This window comes from Euphorbia lathyris, chromosome 8, assembly GCF_963576675.1.
Source record: "Euphorbia lathyris chromosome 8, ddEupLath1.1, whole genome shotgun sequence".
Taxonomy (NCBI): Eukaryota; Viridiplantae; Streptophyta; class Magnoliopsida; order Malpighiales; family Euphorbiaceae; genus Euphorbia; species Euphorbia lathyris.
In genome coordinates, this window is record NC_088917.1 from 52,229,701 (window position 1) to 52,249,912 (window position 20,212).

At 36.9% G+C, this 20,212-nt stretch overlaps 1 protein-coding gene across 2 annotated transcripts; it reads left to right on the forward strand.

Moving 5' to 3' along the window:
* Positions 1 to 15,064: 15,064 nt before the first annotated feature.
* Positions 15,065 to 19,025, forward strand: LOC136202888 (uncharacterized). 2 transcript variants are annotated; one of them, XM_065993852.1, is made up of 10 exons: positions 15,065 to 15,353; positions 16,988 to 17,066; positions 17,395 to 17,469; positions 17,558 to 17,594; positions 17,837 to 17,920; positions 17,980 to 18,040; positions 18,127 to 18,233; positions 18,320 to 18,385; positions 18,469 to 18,618; positions 18,703 to 19,025. In XM_065993852.1, the coding sequence occupies exons 1-9, from the start codon at positions 15,278 to 15,280 to the stop codon at positions 18,505 to 18,507; spliced, it is 624 nt and encodes a 207-aa protein (XP_065849924.1). In that variant the 5' UTR covers positions 15,065 to 15,277; the 3' UTR covers positions 18,508 to 18,618; positions 18,703 to 19,025. The 2 variants fall into 2 exon arrangements, with proteins under 2 accessions (XP_065849924.1, XP_065849923.1); XM_065993851.1 differs by having other exon boundaries at positions 15,069 to 15,353; positions 18,456 to 18,618; positions 18,703 to 19,024.
* The last annotated feature ends 1,187 nt before the right edge of the window (positions 19,026 to 20,212 follow it).

The following is a 20,212-nucleotide window of genomic DNA, read 5'->3' on the forward strand; positions in this document are numbered from 1 at the left end:
AATCTTTCCCTCAAACTCCGTAGGCTTGTCAGACCTCTTTGCGCTTCAGTCGTTAGTTCTTCTCGCTGAATCTTTGGAATAGAGACTGGTCAGTGCACTACCAGAATGAAAACTTGTCTCTGATCAAGCTTTGAAACTAAACTAATACTACTGTGTATATAACTAATCTAATAACAACTTGTGTACATCAAGTTTGTTTATACAGAAATGAAATCTAACTTTCTAACTCTTTCTGAATCAGAAACTCAACATAATAACTCTCTGATTTCTCTATCTTTTCTAACTTAGCCAACAACATTGATTTCTGAAATGGATCACTTATTTATAATTGGTGAAGGGTTGTAATTGAAGGGCCATGTCCGCTGGTGAAGGGTCGCTTTTATCCAAACAAACAGACGCGTTTTTTGGAATTAAACATGTGAAATATGTGCAGAATTCTTCGCTGTCTCATATGAGATTCCGAGAATCTCAGTCGCGACAGGGGGTGAAGGGGCGAGCTGAAGACTTCAAATTTCTGGCGACTGGTGTTCGTATGTCGCGATTGAGATTCTGAAAATCTCAGTCGCGATAGGGGCTTTCTTCCCCGTATCTCGACTGCTTCTTGTCTTCTTTGAGTCGGTCTCCTGATTGATACGTATTCTTGGCACGTAATTTAGGTTTTTCCTCCGTTTTAGCTCCGTTTTTGGTTTTAACCAAATAATTAAGTATCTTGCATCAAAGAAGTAAATAAAGACGTAAAAGTATTCTAAATGAATATAATTAGCACGATTTCAATGTAAATTTAATGTATTTATATATGATATTTTAGGTATATTTTGGGCTTAATAAGAATCTTGAGGACGAGATCTTATGGCATTAAAAGGGAGCGAGCATGCACTAAGGGGGGAGTGAGCCGTATAATGGGCAACTATCTTTTGGGACATCCATGCAACTAAAAGCTTTCATGGGATTGTCCAGGTGTGGTAGTATCATGTAAGTCGGTTCCCCATTAGATAACAAGATTCCGGTCTCTAAATGGATCTATTATAGTTACTCAATCTCGGGAAACCGGTTAGGTTACTTTGCCTTTGAATTGAGCTTCACTTATCTTACCCAGGACCCAACATTCTTTACCTCTTACCTGGGACCCAGTTCGAGCCTACATTAATAGTTGCCTCAAAATCAAGAATCCTGGTGGGGGGAGAATAGGGGTCAATGCTTTGTTTGGTTTAAATGAAAGAAGAGATCTTTCTAGCGATTCAGTTCCTATAGGAGCCCCTACTTTATTCCAAATGAAGCGGGAGCCGATCTAAGACAAAAGGAAGATAAATAGAAGCCCTTCCATTCCCATCGCGCTCAAGGCTTGGCTGGCATGGGGTGCTCGAATAGAGAAGGCAGTGGATTGACAGATCGAGATGATTTCTCTCTTCCCTCCCGGTGTCCTGCCACACAACGCACGACGCATATGAATGATTAACAACACCTTTTCACACCCAATTCTAAGAGATATACCAATATATCTTATGTAGATCTAGTGGGAATGAGATTCTATACCCAAGATCGGGCATCCAGCTTTGCCGTAAGAACACTGACTTCGAAGAAAGAAATACCGGGTGGTTTGGCTCCAGGTGTGCCCTTGGGATAATATCCCATTGGAGCAACAGAATAACGTGAGATGAACTATAATGGAATAGAAAGACTACTTCTTAATGATAGAATCAGTTTAGTTTTTTTTCTAGTCTAATAAAAGATGAATGAGTAGCAAAAAAAGTGAGGTTACGCTCGTTAGTAAGTAAAAAATCTAGGGGAAACAAGGAAGCTAAAAGTCTAGGCGCCAAAAATAAGGTTCTGAGGCAGATTACGAGGTAAAAGATAAGGGTAAAAGGAAAGGCTAAAAGGTAGCTATTAGGCTCCCAAGAATAAATTTGTACCAATCACCAAGGCAGGTATGTGGCCAGCAATTACGGGTAAAAGCAGATATTTGTCCCGTTAGCATAAAGAGACCAAAATAGTACCTATGTAACCTCCTGCTCTTACATTGATTCATAAACCATGCCATAACTATACCCTAGCCTGTATTATTATGTTGACTGGCGCTTCGTAACCGTAACTCTACTTTTTGACCTAAACCTGAACTATACCCTAGCCAGACCGACTAGTATTATTAGGTTTACCCTATATTCAGATATAGAGAATTGGTCTTACGTAATAATAGTATATGAAATAGAATGGGAACCCCTACGTATGTGCATTCGGGCTTAAGTTTTGAAGGGTCTTTTTTACTAAGTAAGGAAAGAAAAAGAAAAGGTAATTGTTTTCTTCTAGACTCGGCAAGGCACTCACATCTCGCAAATACAAGAAAAAGAATGGCCATTCATAGTTTGAGTCGTCCTAATTAGTGACCTTCCTACCTCTTAGGTACCAGCTTTCTTTGCCCATCCAGTTTTCCTTCGCCTTTTGTGGCTGCTAGTGAAATGCCATTGGGGACATCAGTGGAAAGTCTAGCATATGCCGCCAACATTCTGTAATAGCTTCTTGTTCTCCACTCATCCTTACTTCCCGAATGGAGAGGGATTCGAACCCTCGGTATTCCTCTGACTCGTCCATTGTCCATTAAGTAACACTTTTCTAAGGAAAATCAATCTCGCATTTTAGCTCTCATCTCAGAGTTACAATAGAACTGGAAGGAACAAAGATAATTTGGTAAATTGACCTAATAACATTGGTCTTTGAATGCCCATGCAGAGATTCAGCTACTTTACTTGGTCGAGCTTCTTTTAGAACTTATACTTATAGCAGGCTTTTGCATATGAACCCCTGATTGAGCCCGGGGCAAGTGAGGGAGCTAAAAGATTACCATTCACTAGTAGGATACCAACTGATCGTGGATCCAGCAACACCTGGACAAAGGCAATCCTGAGAATTAACTTCCCCAGCAATGGGATTTCGAGACCAGTAAAAGGCAAACTTCTTGAAGATCGAAGTAGTGTCTCATTGTAACCGACCCTGTAGATCACCCCGTAGGCTCACTTCCCCCTCCACATATTCTTTGAATTGAAGTGAGGGTTTGGTCTTCCTTCTATTTCCCGGATTGATGCCTCTTATCACAACCTTGATAAAGCAGCCTTTGGCACATTCCCATAGTCCGTCTTGCTCTGTCCTAGTGCACAGATGTATAAAATTTTATAAATCTTATAGTATTATCGAATATATAAGTTATATTTATATAAAACAAAATTCTATAAAAATGTGTCAATATTATAATATTATCATTAAAAACATTTTCGAATATATATAATGGTTTTTACCTATTAAGTGATCAAAGAAATTTGATTAGTCACTATTAGATTCAGACTTATTATAATTTCACCTTAAAATAATTCTGATCTCCCCCAGTCTAGGTTTAATGGTGACTGATCGAGTGAACTCCACTTCGTTGAAACACATTTCCACATTAATTTTGATTATGATAAAATATTAAAAGAAATTAATATCTCCATAATTAATAACACATTAAATTTAAATGTTAATTTATTTGAAATAATGTGTTTGTTAAGTGTTTTGATGAATTAAGTATAAGATTGAAATAAATAATCAAAGGCCTTACAAGATGGATCAAAGGCCGATGGATCAACTTCAGCCCAACAACTAGAAGGATCCAGAAGCACAAAGCCACGCCTGGAAAGAAGACTAATTCGTAAGACAGAAGATCGAGGCATAAGGAAACAAGATCAAACGTTGACTCTGTGCAACTGACAATGCATTACCAAATGAGGAAATATTTAAAAGCTGCACACAGCTTGTCCCCTGGTCAACCTGGAATATTTGCCTGATTTGGTTAGACAATCAGTTTGCCTCTGACCAAGCTTTGAAGCACGACACAACAAACAAATTAACGGAAAAGAGAAGGAAGTCTATTGGATGTTGACACTGGGCTTTGAGGATGAAAGGGACATGAGAGTTGTTTCCCTCCAATGGTTATTTTGAAATTCGAAATAACCAAAGCCTTGAAGTGTCACTATAAAAGCCCCATCACTTGCTACATTGGAACTTGATCTTTAACGCTGAAATTGAGAGAGAGAGTGAGTCATTCTTGAAGTTCCAAAGCAAAGCAAAAGTCATTTACATAATTATTGTATTTATCTGTGTAATATTTCTAAGTTCAGTCACTATATTCTGAGCCAGAACAAAACCATCAATAGATTAAAATATTTCAGAAGCTCATCTGTTTGTTTGGTATTAAGAAAACAGAGAGATAGATAGTTGAGTGTAGATTATAGAGGAAGGTACTTTGTAATATCTCAATATCTGCTGTAAGGGTTTGTGTTATACCATCAAAGAGCTCAGTAGTGGATTAAAGCTTGGAAGAGGATATTCCGGGGACTGGATGTAGGTAGGAGGTCGAACCAGGATAAAACTGCTGAGTGTCATTTTTCTAACTCTTACTTTTTATTATTGCTTGCTTTTTTTGTTTCGGAAGTATCAAAGTTAAATTAGTCAGAGTTGCTTCTAAACATACTAAGTTCGGAAACCCCTCTGAGGTGCTACCTTCTGAACCAAGGACAGAAACAATCTTGGTTGCTAGTCAACTAAAGTTGCTTCTGATTTTTAAAATACACCCTCTATACGTTGCTATTGAAACTATGAGAACTCGTTTTACTTGGATAAAATTTTAAACTAGTAATAGTTCCATTAACCTCCACCCCCATCCCCTTAGGAACTATCTCTCATATTTAGACCTGTCCATGGGCCGGGTTGGGCCGGGCTCGGGCCGGGCCAGTCGGGTTTTTAAGTAAAAATGCTCAGCCCAAGCCCAGCCCAGCCCACAATTAATTTAGGCGGGCTCGGGCCGGGCTGGGCTCGGGCTTAAAAATCAAATCCCGAGCCCAACCCATATAAGCCCACCTAAATATATATATATATATATATAATTGTTAATTATAAAAAAAATAAATATTATACTTAAAAATAAATATTTAATATATAAATATATATTTATTAATTAATATTAATAAGCGGGCCCGGCTGGGCCGACCCGTGTTATTTTTATTAATCTCAAGCCCGCCCAAAAAATAGGCGGGTTTTGGCGGGCCGAGGCCGGGCTGGGTCGATGAATAATTTTTATTGTCCAAGGGACACGGGCCTGGGCGGGTACCCGGGACCGTGGACAGGCCTACTCATATTATAAGGGACCAACACACTTAATATATAAATTAAAAATATATTGTACAATGTATTCACCTAGTGACCGAATTTGTTGGAATAAATGGAGTAAACGGACTCTGACCTATTTACTGACCTAGTTATGAACTGTTTGTAACCTGATCTGTTAGAATTAAGATCAGAGTTTAGGTTTAGCCTAACTATAAATAGATAACTATAGAGGTAAAATCTAATATACACCAAGGTTTAGGTGATTGGAAGAGTGTATTACATTGAAGTAATAAGGGTTGTTTAGTTTTTTATGGTAATGTTGTTATTTTTGACATCCATTGGGCATCTTTTTTCTTTCTAATATAAAAATTGATTTAGTTGCTTATCAATTTTATGATAATATTTATGATTAATAAATTATATATAAAATAATAATTTGTGGGATTATAGTGTATAATTTTAGAGTTACATTTTTCTTAAACGTTTTCATAAGTGATTTAAATAAGATAGAAAATAAAATAGTATTATATTTTAGGTGATATGTTAAAGTTTAGTTTTTTTTGGTTGAAGTTGCTTCTTTCTGCGTACACCTATCAATTTTTATGGGTTTTGCTAAATATCGCCCCTAAATTACTTATTACCATCCCCTTTTGGATATTTTCTCCCTTTTTATTTTTTATATCCAAAAACTCAAAATCCTCTCTATCCCGAGCAAGAAATTAGATTTTTACGAAAATGGATCCGAGCATTCTCGAAGTGGACGAATTCAAACACGAGATAATGTTTCGATCCTACAACTAACTAAATTTGAGAAATCTTTAATTTTTTGAAAAAAATTCTATGTGTTTTGCCTGAACGGATGGCGCACGTTGCCCGTCCCACGGGCCAAATGGATGAACTTTTCGTTCGGCCACAGGGTGAAACGCGTTCGCCACCCGTTCCACTCATGGTACGGGCAGCGTGCGCCACCCGTTTTACCCTATGGCCAAACGGGTACGGTGCCCGTTCATGTCTGGAGTAAAATGGGTGTCTTGCCCGCCCTCTTAAAATGGTGTCGAAACCCACTAAAATGTTACATTTATAATTTTAATGGCTTTTTTTAACAATTGTTATGCATTTCTTATATATTCAGAAACCGTTAGAAGATTGGTATACCGACGGGATTGATTACAGTCGTCGTTTCATAACGGACACCATTTCCCCTTTCATGTTCTGATGTTGTTGAATGGGAAAAAAATGTTGCTATTCAGAATGGGTTTGAGCTAATAATATCTTCGCACAAACATGGGGGAAAGCAAAAGCTGTTGAGATGTTCACGGGGTGAATGCTATAGAGGACTTGTGAAAATTCCTGAAGAGGATTTAAGAAGAAGAAGAAAAACTAAAGCGTGTCGTTGTAAATTTCAGATTAGAGCCTTTCAATATGCAGACCTTTCTGGTTGGGAGATACATGCTAAGGCTGGGCCAACGAGTATGCACAATCATACATTACGTGTTTATGCAGAGGGAAGTCGGCAGATAAGCAGACTCAGTACCACATCTAAAATAATTATGCGTGCTATGAGTTCAGCTCAAGCAAAGCCGTGTTCCATATTGGCAGCAGTTAAAGAAAAGCATCATGCAAACAACCTAACAATTAAATACGTTTACAATTACAGGGATAAGTTGAGGAATGATGGGTTTGAAGGTAGAGATCTGGCTAGTCAATTCCTCCATATTGCTGTCGAGAACATGTATGTTAATTGGACTCTTGTTGATCCTGAGTCTGGTGTGATAATGCATATGTTTATCGCACACCCTGACTCAGTGGATTTATTTAGGATGTACTACTGGTATATCGACATTGATTCAATGTACGAAACTAACAAGTACAAAATGCCATTTGTTGAACTTGTTGGGATGACGCCGTACAGTAACAACTTTAAGATAGCCTATGTGACAATTAAAGATGAGACTGAATAGAGCAATCATTGGGTCTTGCAGAGGCTGATGATTTTGATAGGGTTTGATCTTAACCCGACTGTTATTGTGAGTGATAGGGAGTTGGGATTGTTGAAGCCGATCGAAGAGATTTTTCCATTTCAATACACTTGCTAAGCACCTGGCATATAAATAAGGATGTAGAAGATAAAGTCTACAGACTAATGGGAAATGATAAGATACATGCCGATAAATTCAAGAATGGAAGATGGAGAACTATAATACAGTCCCCAACCATTGCTGAATATGAGATAAATCTGAGCAAGATGAGGGATGTGATGTGTAGGTACCAAAATGTTATCTCTTACATTGAGGAGACATGGTTGGTGCATAAGGAGAAGTTCGTTGTTGCTTGGACGAAGAATTTCCTACATTTTGGCAACACAACTTCTTGTAGAGTGGAGAGCGAACATGTGAGTTTAAAGCAATGGCTAAATACCTGATAGGTCTATATTTATACATATTTTTATATCTTAATTCCTTAGGGTTTAGTTTTAGTTTTGTTGTTTAGGTGCAAGTTTACCTTGTTTTATGTTTTGTAGGTATTTTTGAGACTCAATTTCAAATTGATGGTTAAAATGGTATTTTATTTTTGGTGAATTCGACACTCATCAATACTGCCACTGGCTCCCTCGATACGGTATGACAGAAGGCTCGTAAGCAAATAGAATCTCAAGCACCTAATATCAGGTATTAGCATTTGCAATTTGTTCTACTGCAATTAATTAATTTGCATTTATGAATATGTTTTATAACTGATAGTTTGTTTTTCTTCTTATCAGGTACATGCATGCTTGAGCAGTCAAGGCTTTATAAAAGAGTCATGTACTCCGGATTTCCACTGAACTACCTGGTCTTTAATGTCTCCCACCACTATATACAGTTGCTCAGCGATGAGTTAGAGCACATGAGAGGTTTGAGTAATGAAGTGAATGTGCATTGCGGTTGTATATTGCAAACCTCTCATCAGATCCTATGTGCATGCAAGCTCAGAAAAGCTTATAATATTAACTATCTGATCAGCATTGAGAGTGTTCATGTGTTCTGAAAAACACTTTTAATTGAGTTTGGTCACACTGATGAAAATGTAGAGTGTAATGATCAGACGGAGGATCAGAGATACTTTCACTCCTTAGTTGACCAGGTTGGTAAAGGCGACTCAACCTTTATGCAGAATATTTCATTACTTATCCATGATCAACTGCACCCAGATCAAGCGTAATATATTGAACCATATGTGAAAATTAACGTTCGAGGATGACCTAAGGGGAGTAGATCCACAAAACGTATGCCGAGTGCCTGTGAGTATTGAAGGAAAACAGGCTAACGTTTGGCAGCGGAAATATAAAAATTTTAACCTTTTTCCATTAACCAAGATCCGTTAATCGTTATTTTATATAAAGAGGGATAGAAGAAATACCTTTTGAAGATCTATCTACCATTGCAATCGTAGTGCCCACAACTCTTACTCCGAGTTCCCGAGCACAAGACAAAAACACAATTCAAAATATGATTAGAACTCAACCGTATAAAAGCAACCAAAGTAGATTGCCTCTAATAAATCAACACAAGATCAAGGATAAGAGAAAGAGATTAATAATCAATTGAAATGGGAGGAAGCGGTGGATTATTTCATCCTCAACTGGGGGTGTCGAAATTCTCTCTCTTCGGTTAGCTAGGGTTGGCCGAAATTCTCATGTAAGGGGGGTATATATACTCTCTTGTATCTAAACCCTAGTTAGATAGAATTAGGTTACTGAATAAGAATTTAATTCGGAATAAAATTCTTATTAGTTATTATCTATAATTATATATAAATATAAAGATAATAATAATAACTTGACAGGATAATAATAGAAGCAATTTAATCTCATTAAACCTCCTAACTTATTTATCCTTTAATTAATTTAATTCACAATCATAATCTAATTAGAATTGTTAAAAATCAAATTAATTATTTATATATTTTATATACATAAAATCGTCCCCCTATGTACTGGGCCTTAGTGGACTCAGTTGGGCTTCCATCAATTAATTAACACATGTTTCTCTTTTGGGCTCCAAGTCTTATGTGTGACCCATTAGGTTCTTATTGCTTCTAGGCGTATGCAACCATTAAATTAATTTTCTCAGAATTATATTTAATCTTTGCATAACAGAATGAGTACGCGAAATGTGATTGGCAAATCCAAAACATTCCCCCAGAGCTATAAGAAGACAGGTTGATTCTGTCGTTGACCTTTCCGTATTAGTTACAGTATAATTCGATCCTTATCAACTACATCCTTGAACAGAATCTTATGACTATGGATAATGTCAAGTCACATATAGCGAGACGTTCGTTTTACTTGTACAGGCCGAGTTAACTCCAATTAGATAAGTTAAGTGAAATCTGCATTTCAAGTCTTAAGTTATCACATTGCAAGGATTTAGAGTCAAGTCTTCCACAAGCGATCCTTGGACATATCTCCCATTTATCAGGAGTGACAAATGCTCAATCCAATGTATAACTATCCTGCAATTATTTCATGTGATACCCAACGTCTGCCGTTCACACCCCAGAGTCATCTCTGTTATGGATCGTGTTACAACAGGATCAAAGCATCACATTCCATAATCCAGAATCACTAATTAACATTCCTTTGAGTCTTAGGATTACTTATACCTATTAATACCAATGAGATGAACATGTGACAAGGATAAATCTACCCATCCTGTTATCTCAAGTCGGTCCCCAATCCTAATGAACTCCCTTTCATCGGATCCATGTAACTGTCCAGATATCTGCATATCTGAAGCTTGTGAGATCAGCTCTCTGTCTCGACAGAAGACATTGTTACAGGCAAGTCTCAGCAATGATATGTCAATCATATTTCTAAACATATTACTTGACTTGGGGTGGTTTTAAGTTTATTAGTTTATTATAAAGTTTCGTCTCACTTCATGCTTGTATGAACCCTTTATAATCACTTTAAACAAACTTAGAGATTTCCTTTTATTAGACTTATTTAGTTCTTAAAAGTGGTTGCCTTTATATAGTTATGAAACCATATCTTATTAAAACAAATGATATAAAGAACATTTCATTTACATTAAGTTTATATCCTAGAACAATTGTTTATAGGACACTAAACCCCAACAAAGTATAATGACACTCGTCGTGGACGAGCTCGTTCTTCTAGTTCGTCTCGGAGTCGTGGAAGTCGTAGGAGTCGTGGTAGAAAAATCTCATCATCATCGGTCCATAATATTGCCTCAACAGGTAATGTTTATTTGATAAACCCAATTTCATTTTCTAAATGTTTTGCAATATTTAGTTCATTAACAAAAATAAGTCCTGCGAGTTTTACAATATATTATTTCACTCACTGCAGATGGAAATACGGTTGACATTTGTGATCCTTTACATTCTGATAAAATAGTCGAAATAATTAAGCCCTACGTCGAATCATATGTTGATGTCATAGGTGATGGCGATTGTGGGTTCCGTATCGTTGCATATTATATTTTTGGTAGCGAAGAATGGTGGCATGTAGTTAGGCACATCATTGGAAATGAAATAATTGCTAATCGTGAACTGTATGAAAATGTATATATTGACGATTGATTTATCAATTAGTAGGATTAGTTGGGACGGTGTATGTTGTACCCTGGAACATTGGATGCTTGTTTGGGACGACTTGTATCCGATTACTATATTGTATAATGCTGCGGTAATGTTTTTCGGTTACGCGGGTGGGTAGACATTTATTTTTTCTGGTACTGTTTTACCATTGTATGCCGCCTCAGCTGCTACAAGACCAGAACGGGAGATAGTTATAGCTGATTTAGGGACTAACTACCCACACTATATTCGTTTAATTTAGCTAGCGATTTTCCGGTACCCCCTATATTGTCATACTGGTACCGTTTTTGTCATCGAATCGTTGAAGGGTGGGAGCGCTTGTATGATGGTCGGAGAGCACAATGGAACAAATTGGCAAACATTAGGGGCTATTAGTTGTATTGTTATTGTGTATTTGTTAGACTTTATGTTTCAGTGGGGCTATTAGTTGTATTGTTAATATGTTTTTGTTAGACTTTATGTTACAAGTGATTAATGTTTGAGTTTTGTAATGTTCTAGAATGATTCAGTTATGTTTCAGTTATGCTCAGTAATGTTACAAGTGATTAATGTTTGAGTTCTGTAATGTTCTGGAATGATACGGTTACGTTTCAGTTATGTTCAGTTATCTTACATGTTGATACTGTTTGAGTTCTGTAATGTTCTGGAATAATTCAGTTATGTTTTAGTTATATTCAGTAATGTTACAAGTTGATACTGTTTGAGTTCTGTAATATTCTGAAATGATTCAGTTACATTTTAGTTATATTCAATAATCTTACAGGTGATTAATGGTTGAGTTCTATAATGTTCTGGAACGATACAGTTACATTTCAGTTATGTTATAGGTTGGTACTGTTTGAGTTCTGTAATATTCTGAAATGATTCAGTTACATTTCAATTATATTCAGTAATGTTACAAGTGATTAATGTTTGAGCTCTGTAATGTTCTGGAATATTTCAGCTACGTTTCAGTTATGTTCAGTAATGTTACAGGTTGATACTGTTTGAGTTCTGTAATGTTCTGGAATGACACAGTTACGTTTCAGTTATGTTCAGTAATGTTTCATAAATAATAAATACATAAATAAGGATTAGAAATCAGTAGTGTAAAATATAATCCATACAAATATAATAAAAAAAAGCTAAAATACACTCCCAAATCACTTGGCCAAATGCCAAGCACCCATAATATGCTCTAACTCTTGTGTGTGCTGAGCCGCCTCCTCCTCATCATGCCTTCTCAGCGCTTCCAACACATCTTACCCCCAGTTAGATAACCGACTAACCCACTGACAAAAGAAAAAACAAAGACGTAATAAATATCCTTTCATATTTGTAAATCAATAGTTTAAAATCATAATCACTTACAATCTCACTGTTCGATCGGGTATGAACAGTCGGTGCAGGTGCAGTAATCTCCTGCAAGAGATGAGGATATGAATGATGGGTGTACCAATGCATGTACTGATCAACACAGGCCGACGGAGTTTGAGCCGGAGTGAACTGAGATAATGTAAGCACCACCGCCTCGGGAAACGAGTCCTAACAATCCTGCACCATCACAGCTGGTACGTCTACCTGATACCTCAAGCTAGATCAGGGACGTACGGACTTGGAAGGCCTCAATATCGGTATAGGGATGGTCTGCACATAACCCAGCTGGTGAAGGACTCTCCCCGGCATGTAAGGCTCGATCACATCCCGGTATCGTATCCATCCAACGTATGTCGTCCTCGGGGTACCCGTAATGGCATCAGGACCATATAACATCCACATCACCTACACATATATACAACTAAATTAACATACAAGTAAATCAAAATATTTTAATTGCACTATTTTTGTAATTAAATGGAAATTGTACCTCATCCGTTGTCAATCTATCAATTCGGACTCGATATGATCTCAGCCGATCATCAGTCTTCTCTAATGCGATAAATGGCCACATGGAAGTACTCGTAAATCCATGTCTCAAGAAGTGTCAGACAACCCGTGATCTGCCCGCAGTATCCTCTACTAGCAATACCTAAATGGCGATATAGATATGCTAGTGTAGCCGAGCCCCATGAGAATCCAAACGCGTCAGCTGCCGAGTCCTGCATCTCCAGTAGGCAGACAGGTTGGATGCGGTCACCACTCTTGTCTACGAACAAGGTGGAACCGAACATCAGCCACGTCCAAACTCTCGCCTAGGTATTAGGAATCCGATCTCCTCGATATAAGTTCGTGACGGAAGCCGTCCGTACTCCATCGGATACATAGTGACCAACCTGCAGCTCAGTCCGAGTCAGCCCGAATAAGTCTATGACGCATGATTGCAGCTCTTGCGGACCCTGCTCAACAGTCACCATGGCCCCATCTATGGGAATACGCAGAATCTACCATACGTCATGCAACAGAATGCTCATCTCACCGAAAGGCATGTGAAATGATGACGTGTCTGACTGCCATCGCTCTGCAAAAGCCATAATCAGAGGCGTATCGATGTGGCCATACATGATAGCTGGAAGATGAGCCAACCTAGATGACTCTATACGTGACTAGAGCTCCTCGAAAGCACCACTATACCATGACACCAGCCTCCTGCAATAAACTGATCTGGTATGGCACCTAAAGACGCCCCTATCCTATCCGCTCCAAATAGTAGATGCAATATGTCCCAATAAGCTTGGGATCACAGTACCATGAATTGGACCCCCGGGGACCGGGGCCTTCACGATCCAGTCGTCCTAGAACGTTTGTTGCTACCTAAAATTATAGTACACGAATTACATTTGGATCAGAAGTAAATCACATAATAATAACTAAATTTAGCTAATACAAGAATAAATATATAATGTAAATTTAAATTTCTTACCAGAAGACGACCCTGCAGCAGAAAAACACCAGTCTCGACCCCTCGTTACTATGCCAGGGGGTACTGGGACAGTATCAACACTCAAAGGAGGCATAGAGTAATCTACGTCCATCTCTAAATCATCAGCCTCCTCTTGACGTCCAACACGCGCAGCGTGTGTAGTGTGTGCCCTCTAGGCGTCCCCTATCAATCTCTGCTCTGTCCGATACCTCCGAGCGGAGGCAGTAACAACACGGCTGGATGTATGCCGGTGTCCAGAACCACCGTCAGTAATGTCAGTCTGTAAATTAACAAGGAAAGTAATTAACTACATATCCAATCTCTAATAAGTTATCTATCTAAAATATACTTTTTACATTAATAATGACAAATTACCAACATATTATTTCCAAACTTCAATTCAACGTTTTCGGTTTTTTTACTATTTCGGATCCGCCAACGGGCGCCCCAACACTATTTTTTTTTAAAAAATAAATAAAAATACCCTAAATTGGTCTGGGCGAGTGATTCACATCACTTGTCCCTAGGTCCAAATGGGTGCGGCGCACCAGTCGACCCTAGGTTCAACTGGTGCACCGCAACCGTTTAGTCCTAGGGTGGGACGAGTGTGGCGCACCATTTGGCCCTAGGGCCAAACGGTTGCGCCATCCTTTCTCTAACTAGGGAGAACGAGCACCGTTCCGGTTTTCCCTAAAGTAGGAACGGGTGCGCCATCCCGTTTCCCCTAAGGATGAAACGGGTGCGCCGCACCGTTCCATCCTAGGGCAAAACGAGCGGCGATCCTGTTTCAGCCTTAGGGAAAACAGGTAGTTCATCCGTTTTTCGTAGGTGCCGAACGGGTGACGCACCCGTTCAGGTAAAATTCAACGAGTTCCGTATCCGATTTCGGAGACAGAACTCGTGTTTTCGAATAAATTTGAAAAAATAAACTTATCGGAAGATAATCAAGTCTTTTTCCATCCCGTGTTTTGGTGCCATGATGTTTTAGTTCGGGTTTTTAAAAAACCAAAAAACATTGAGAGGATTTGAAAGATTTCTAAATTTTGGGTATAAATTATAAGAAGGGCATAAATGTTCAAAGAGGACGGTGATTAATAATTAGAAGCGGTAAATAGCAGTTCACATTTTTTTATGTAGAAGGCAGGGACCTTAGAATTATTTATCTATTTTTATTTATATCAAATTTTAGGTGGCTTCTATGGTTACTTTGTTTTTGACAAAGTACCATTACTTGGTGTATTTTCACTATTGGATGATGGAGTATAAAATTAATCCAATGATGAAAACACAATTTCACCATTGGATTAATCATCAAATGGTAATTTGTAAAAAACAAAGTAAACATAGCTTTTATCTCAAATTTTAATAAATTTCAAATTTCAAAAATTAGCCTGGGTTTTATTTTTTTTTTAATCTAAAAAAACGCACATATCCACGCGCACGGGGGAGAGTGGCGATAAAACTTCAATCTGAGCAAGGCAGGCAGACACTGAAAACATCGTCTATAAGGAGTAGAAAAGAAAACTCGATCTACCTCTTTCGTAACTTTTATTCTTAGATCATAGTACAAAAACAATTCTATAAAAAATCATTTCCCATCATTTCAGATTTTAGGGTTTAGGATTGTTGACTTAATCAAGGCTGCAGTCGTCAAATCCCACGGCTGTGGTTTATCGTCGTCGTTTAACGAAAGAGCAGAAAATGCCTCGCGCATCCAAGAGAAAAGCGGCCCCACTGAACTCCTCCTCCGTCACATCATCGTCTGACTCTCGTCCTGGTACGATTGTACAATCCCTTTTTTCATCGCTCAATCACAATCTCATTCATTGTTCTCCCTTTATTAACTTTCAATTTTCCTTTGCCGAGTGAGAGATAGAGAGTTCATTCAGCTATTGAGAATATAAAGAATTCTGATGCTTAATGTGAGCTTATTGATAGGAAAGTTTATATTCAAGATGAAAAAGAAAGATTGATTAATTGAGATTCGATAATCTTCCAAGGGGAACGCATTGGCTGATTTATGTAAAAATCGCGCCATCCCTTTTGAAAGGCCACTGTCTTTGAAAAGTACCCTCTGATTTTGCTTCATTATTTTCCTTTTCCTTCTATTTTTATTTTTATAATATATTACTTTCCATATTAATTAATTATAATTATTTACAACAATTACTTAATTAAGGTCCAAATTTACCTCATTTTTGGATAAAATGTACGTAAGAAATGGTCAAATAATAGTACAAAGGAGCAATTTTGAGCGAAATAACATAATTTATAAAATGAGACTTTTAGCTTGAACCTTTGCCTCTGGGCACATGGTGCTGGCACACCCCAGGGAGTGGTTCTGTTCTGTCCCTCCACCTTTATTTATTTGTATATAAGATATTCGTTGAATATATTAAAAATGATTAAATATTAACCAAGTAATGGCGTTGCTAAAAAATATAATACTCAGGAAAGTATCTAAATTCTGCTTTTACAAAAAGAAAGTCAGGTATCGATTTTTTATTTTATTTTTGTATGAGAATATATTTAAGAATAAGTATTAAATTTGTTCCTAAAGTTTTCGGAAAATTACAAATTTAGCCTTTTTTTTATTAAACTATGTGAATTTAACTCTAATATTTCCAACTAAGATCAATTTTACCTATATGTAATGAATACTTTGAATGGATTGATTTGACATTTATTTGATTGTCATATTAGGTATTTCAAACAAGTCTGTCGATAAATGAAAGCGTGTCGATAAATGAAAGCGGTTTCGTAAATTTTTGATTGACTATTTGTAACTATATTAGTAACACATTAAACATTTTAGACATATTGATAAACTTTTTTTTGTGAGGAACTTGTATGTCACACTTATATACTAACATATCTTTTTGCAGTTGAGTTAGTAACATACTAAGCATATCTTAGATATAATTGATGTATGTATGTGTTAAATAAAAGTCAAATCAATTTTTTTTAAATTTTCGATAGCGTATTGGTAAAACTGATATTGTTTGGGAATGTTAAGATTAAAGATATACCAATTTTGTACGTTGAAACTAAATTGCACTTTTCCGAAAATGTTAACAAAGAAAGTCACTTTTTATTAAGTATTAAAGTAGCAGTTTGTAATTGTGGTTTAAACAAGCAAGAGTGCGCCTAATATTTAGGGCCTGACTTTGATAATAATTTCAGCATTTAAATTAATAATTAATAATGTCTCGTGTGCTTAACTTGATACTTCTGAAAAAAAGCATGGCAGGAATAGTTTGGTGTCTTTTAGTCATTGGAAGATTCTTACTGCGTTTGTAGTCCATTTTTCAATTTTGTTTAGTCTATTTGATTGATGTCCCGTACTGTTACCATACATCGTCCGCCTAGTTTCTATTCTAATCCTATGATCCAAATTTTACTGAATCTCAGGTAAGGTCAAATCGAAGGAGATCAAACAAATAGATAGCTTATTTGATTCATACGCGAACAGAACTTCGGACATGATTGAGTAAGTTTTCCTTCTAAATTTTTAAAAAAAAAATTTCACCATTGATCCTACATTGAGTTTTTTTCTTTTCGCTGAAAATTCACTTGGTTTTGTGGGAACTGTATTTTATCTTATTGTTCTAGTTACTGGGAACTGTATAGCACTTAGCACTTAGCAGCATTTTGAAAAAACCATCTGATAGTTTCAGAAGTCAATAAATGGTTATGAATTCACATAATGAGAGGATAATTGGTCTTAGAATAATTTTTCCCTCTTGTTACCTTTTATATGATAGAAACATGTATTTAACAGGTAGGCAAACTTTTAATGTTGTTATGTTTTTCAACAGCCCTGAAGGAATTGAGGCTTTGTGTTCAGATTTGAAACTGGAATATACTGATGTCCGGATCCTGATCCTCGCTTGGTACATATGCCGTTTTAGTGTTCATATGCGAGTTACGAATTACTTGTAGGTCTCTGCCTAATCTTTTGTGTTCTCTCTTTGTTTCAAGGAAAATGAAAGCGAAACAGCAAGGTTATTTTACCCAGGTACATAACATGATGAAATTGCAGTTAATATGTTAGTAAGATCAATAATAAAGATAGTTTTTGTCTTTAAAAGTAAATGCATTCACAACATTCATGTTCATGAATCATATTGTATTGGCATATGTAAGACACTGCTACTGTCATTTTATATCTAGCTAGTTGAGGTTATTAAATTGTAGTCTTTCATGATTTTTCTTCCCTATTTGTCTGACATCTCATGATCCATTAAACTTCTTTATCAGGAAGAGTGGCGGACAGGTTTGAAGGCTCTTCAGACGTATTCTCTCAGCAAATTGAAGAAAGCACTTCCAGAATTGGAGAAAGAGGTATGGTTTTATACTTTATTTAATACGCTGGCTACTAGAAACTGATTTTTCACATATAGGTGGCCACAGAGGAAAGTTTCAAGGATTTCTATTCTTTTGCATTTCGATATTGCCTAACAGGTGAGTTTTGGATGAGCTTTTTATTCAATGCATTGGTTTTCTTTTTTACTGTTACACTTGATTAATTTTGTCATAAATGATCTTAGAAGAGAAGCAAAAAAGTGTTGAGATTGAGAGCATATGCGAATTGTTAAATATAGTGCTTCGTCCCAAATTCCGTTCGATGGTCGACTCATTAATTGAGTATTTAAAGGTATCCTCTGCTGTAATCTGCTAACTGTAGTGTGAACAAATCTTTTTTTATCTTGATTAATCCCTGATAATCTATAATTCTAACAGATCCAGAGTGATTACAAGGTGATAAACTTGGACCAGTGGACAAATTTTCTTCGTTTTTGCAAGGAGGTACGTGATTATTTCTGCTATCATTCCTCAGAGTCCTCTCTTTTGTTATAGCTGGTTTATTGTTTTGCAGATTAATTTTCCAGATTTGGACAATTATGATGCGAATGAAGCTTGGCCTTTGATCATAGACAATTTTGTTGAGTGGATGAAAGAAAAAAAATAGGTAGTTAGAGTAATGATATGGACAATTTGGTTAATCGCTTTTGGAGTGAGATTCTGATGTATGTCATCAGGTAAACGAAATTGTTTTCAAATGTGTCATTTATACAGTATCAATAACAATCATACTATACTGACTTGTGAATTACCTAATGCAGGGTTTTTCCATAACCCAACTTAATGGAGCAATTTTTTTAACAAAAAGATACTATGAAGAACAGTCGTACTGAAAAGTTGAGAAAACACCATTGTATGTTCGTTATTTGCAATTGTGTATGAATTTTGTGAGAGGCAGATTCTGTTTACTATTTTAGTGTTGTAAGCGGTTGGTTATATAACTAGATATACTATAGAGTTGTAGGTTCCATTTTTCTTCTGCATTCAACATTTGAGGGAATTACCATTGTTTTTGCAACTGTCAGATTGGAAATTTTACCCTCTTAAATCTGAATATTAATTGGCTTCAGTTATCCATTACATTCCCTTTCCGTTTCTTCCTTTTCTGTTTGTCTCACTCTCTTCAATTGATGCGTTAAGATTGAAGAACTAACTGACCCATCTCTTCCTCTTCTATTGTTTCATCTTCCTCTTAATTTTTGTCCTGTTGAACTCAATCAGTGAGGTTAATCTTAAGTGGTTTATTAGTTCAATATTTAAACAATTAATTAGCTTTGTTTTGGGGGTCATGAGATGTAGGTTGGTGAAGAGACTTTTGGAGAAGGGAGATCATGAAAGAAACATGGATGGTGTTCCCAAGAAAATGGAAGGGTTGAAAACATGAAAGTTGGATTTATGATTAAGATGAAAGATGGAGCTCTTCTTAATCAGGTATGAAAATCCTGGAAATGCCTAATGTGTTTTTCACCAGTAGATGTTCATATTTTGCTCTGATCGAGGAAATGGTTAAAGACATGTTGATGTGGTTCAAATGGTTATTAACATTCATAATATAGATAGGTAAATAACTTGTCAATTCATTCCCTTAATATTATATATATATATATACACATATTATATGTATATATACACGAAGCCCAACAGGTCCATCTCTAAACCAAATCCATGGGCAATCATAAACCACACAAACCTCCATAAACAATAAACCAATACTATTGGAAGATGATTGAAACCTCATTCTTTCTCTCTATCCATCTTTTTGCAATCACTAACTTGATAGTTGGAGTTTCCCTAGCTAACGACCATTCCTCGCACATGAGGAGAATCAGCTGGCATGACCATTCCAAAGTTTCCACTTCTTTATTATTTGGTGCGGTGAGCGTGGAGTAACAAGCGACCTCGATCATCATCTATTACGACCTCTCTTCTATCGCAACAAAACGCGCTCAAATGGCTGATAAGGAGGCAACACCCTACATCGGTTAAAGAAATGTTAAACACCCTAATCGGGGCATCAAGCTCCCAACATGAAGAAGCCAACTAAGTCTAAGGGGACTACCGCAAAACCGTGCCCCTTTACTTACGGAGGTTGATTCTGATGAAGAGGCTTCTGGACCCTCTGCGCAACTTATCATCGTGATCATGAGTTTCCAAACAAGCCCGACGGTTTAAACGACGGTCCAAATGAAAATCATTAAGAGCCAACAAGCCCTCTAGAAGGAAAACACCAAGATTTGTGAATTCTTTAAAACCCAAGCAAGCTCGCAGTAC